Here is a 2,237-nt window from a genome sequence, read left to right as displayed (position 1 = left end):
GTACGCGATGTGAACTATGTACGTCGATGCTTAATCTACATTATCCTATTTACATGTGTTATACGTTACGAGGTTTTTACACTAATATATACATATATAGCGCCTTATGAATATGTATAATATAGAGTATGAAATAAACTTAAATACTATATCGGTAATGGTGCTAGACATTTAATTGATCTTTTATATTCGCCGCTCGCGGTTCGTATAGTGACGACTCTGACAATATCGTCTCCTCCCGGATGAAGTTGTGTTACTCTAGCGAGAGTCCACCGCATCGCTGGTAAATTGTCGTCACGTACAGTAACGATGCTGCCTATTTCTATTTGCTCTGGTTTACGAGTGTGCCATTTTTTGCGTGTGGTGAGTTCGTGTAGATACTCCTTACTCCATCGTCGCCAAAAATGTTGTCGCATTTTCTGAACGTGTTGCCACGATGACAATCGACCAGTAGGGATCTCTGACCAGTTATGATCGGGTACAGTAATTAGTGTGTCGCCTATCAAGAAATGTGCAGGTGTTAGGACGGAAAGATCGTTTGGATCGGAGGATAGAGGTGTCAGTGGTCGGGAGTTCAAAATAGCCTCAATCTGGTTAACATATGTTAATAACGCCTCATATGATAGTAGGGTTTCGCCTATTATTCGCGTCATGTGAAATTTGAGTGACTTTACGGCCGCCTCCCAAAGTCCCCCAAAATGCGGCGAACGTGGTGGAATGACGTGCCACTGTATGCTTTCGTTGGCTAACGTGTTTGCGATACTATTGTTTATCGATTGAGATCTTACAAATGCGTACAATTCTTGCAATTCTCGTCTAGCGCCCACAAAATTTGTCGCGTTGTCCGAATAGATATGAGCGCTTTTCCCTCTGCGCGCAAAGAATCGACGTAGCGCCGCGAGAAAGGCTTCCGTTGTCAGATCGCTTACGATTTCTATATGTACCGCCTTTGTCGCAAAACACACGAAGATGGCCAGGTACACCTTTACTTTCCCGCGATTTCGTTTAATTTTTTCTTTTATGAATATTGGGCCACAAAAATCAACGCCTGAATGCAAAAATGGTCGTGTACAATTGACTCTGTCTTTTGGTAGATCTCCCATTAGGTAATCTATTGTCGTGGGTTTAGCGCGCCGACAGGTAACGCAAGCGTGAATAATGTGTTTTACCGAATTTCTGCCGCTCGGAATCCAGTACCTTTGTCGAATGGAATGAAGAGTCGCTTGGATTCCGCTGTGAAAGTTTTGCAGATGATGATGCCTTATAATCAAGTTTGTGACGTGATGGCCCTTTGGTAGTAACAATGGATGTTTTTCTGAATATGTTAGCTTGGAGTGTGCTAATCGACCGCCTACTCTCAATAATCCGTCCTTGTCTATAAATGGATTTAATGGGGATAATGCGCTACTGCTATCGTTCTGTTTGGTGATGCTATGAATTTCCTTGCCAAACCCTTCCTGCTGTGTGAGCTTTATTATTCGCAAAACGGCCTTGTTTATCTCGTCTGTTGTGAGTCCCATTGTAACGCGTTCCTTGCGCGAGCTGTTAGTGCGAAACCGAAGGCAATATGCTACGACACGTTGTAGTTTCAAAAATGATGAGAATCGCTGTAATGTTTCGCACTCTGTTTGTTGAGTAACGAACGCTTTCAGGGGGCGCATTTCCGGTATTTCCGTTGCAGTTAATTTAGTAGTTGGCCACTGACTTTCTTCAGACGACAGCCACGTGGGCCCAAATTGCCATAATCTGTCTCCTATATATTCTGCAGTTGTTAAACCTCGCGATACTTTGTCCGCTGGGTTGTCGCCTGAAGGTACATGTCGCCACTCGTATTTACTCGTGATAGATTGAATTTCCGCTACGCGATGAGAGACAAAGGTTTTTAGAGCATGTGGGGATGAATTTATCCAATTTAGTACTATTGTTGAATCTGTCCAAAATTTGATTTCGTTAAATTGTAAATGACGTAAACTGTTTAATACATTATTAAATAACTTAGTCATCAGATGTGCAGCACATAACTCTAGTCGCGGTAACGTCAATGTTTTCAGCGGTGCTACCCGCGATTTGGCACATAGCAATTGCGTTTGTATATCCCGACAGTTCCGCGCTCTTATATAAATGCATGCTCCGTACGCTCGTTCACTAGCATCACAGAATCCGTGGAGTTGTAGCGACGTGTAGTTGTTAATTACTACTTTACGTGCTATGTTTATCCTTTTTACGTATGTTAAGTC

At 42.7% G+C, this 2,237-nt stretch overlaps 1 protein-coding gene across 1 annotated transcript; it reads right to left on the bottom strand.

The window, feature by feature from the left end:
* Positions 1-384: 384 nt before the first annotated feature.
* LOC143363919 (uncharacterized) lies at positions 385-1,520 on the bottom strand. The gene is made up of 2 exons (XM_076804449.1): positions 1,198-1,520; positions 385-460 (listed from the first exon to the last, which is right to left on the bottom strand). Exons 1-2 carry the CDS (start codon positions 1,518-1,520, stop codon positions 385-387), a joined length of 399 nt encoding a protein of 132 aa, XP_076660564.1.
* Positions 1,521-2,237: the final 717 nt, after the last annotated feature.

The sequence above is a fragment of the Halictus rubicundus genome, unplaced genomic scaffold (assembly GCF_050948215.1).
Source record: "Halictus rubicundus isolate RS-2024b unplaced genomic scaffold, iyHalRubi1_principal scaffold0174, whole genome shotgun sequence".
Taxonomy (NCBI): Eukaryota; Metazoa; Arthropoda; class Insecta; order Hymenoptera; family Halictidae; genus Halictus; species Halictus rubicundus.
This window is presented reverse-complemented; position numbering and strand designations above follow the sequence as displayed.

Bases quoted from the DNA above. Each gene is read 5' to 3' on its own strand.
- LOC143363919 (XM_076804449.1), bottom strand. From the start codon at position 1,520: ATGGGACTCACAACAGACGAGATAAACAAGGCCGTTTTGCGAATAATA. The intron at 461-1,197 runs GTACTGGATTCC...ATAACTGGTCAG, and splicing joins CTTCATTCCATTCGACAAAG to AGATCCCTACTGGTCGATTG.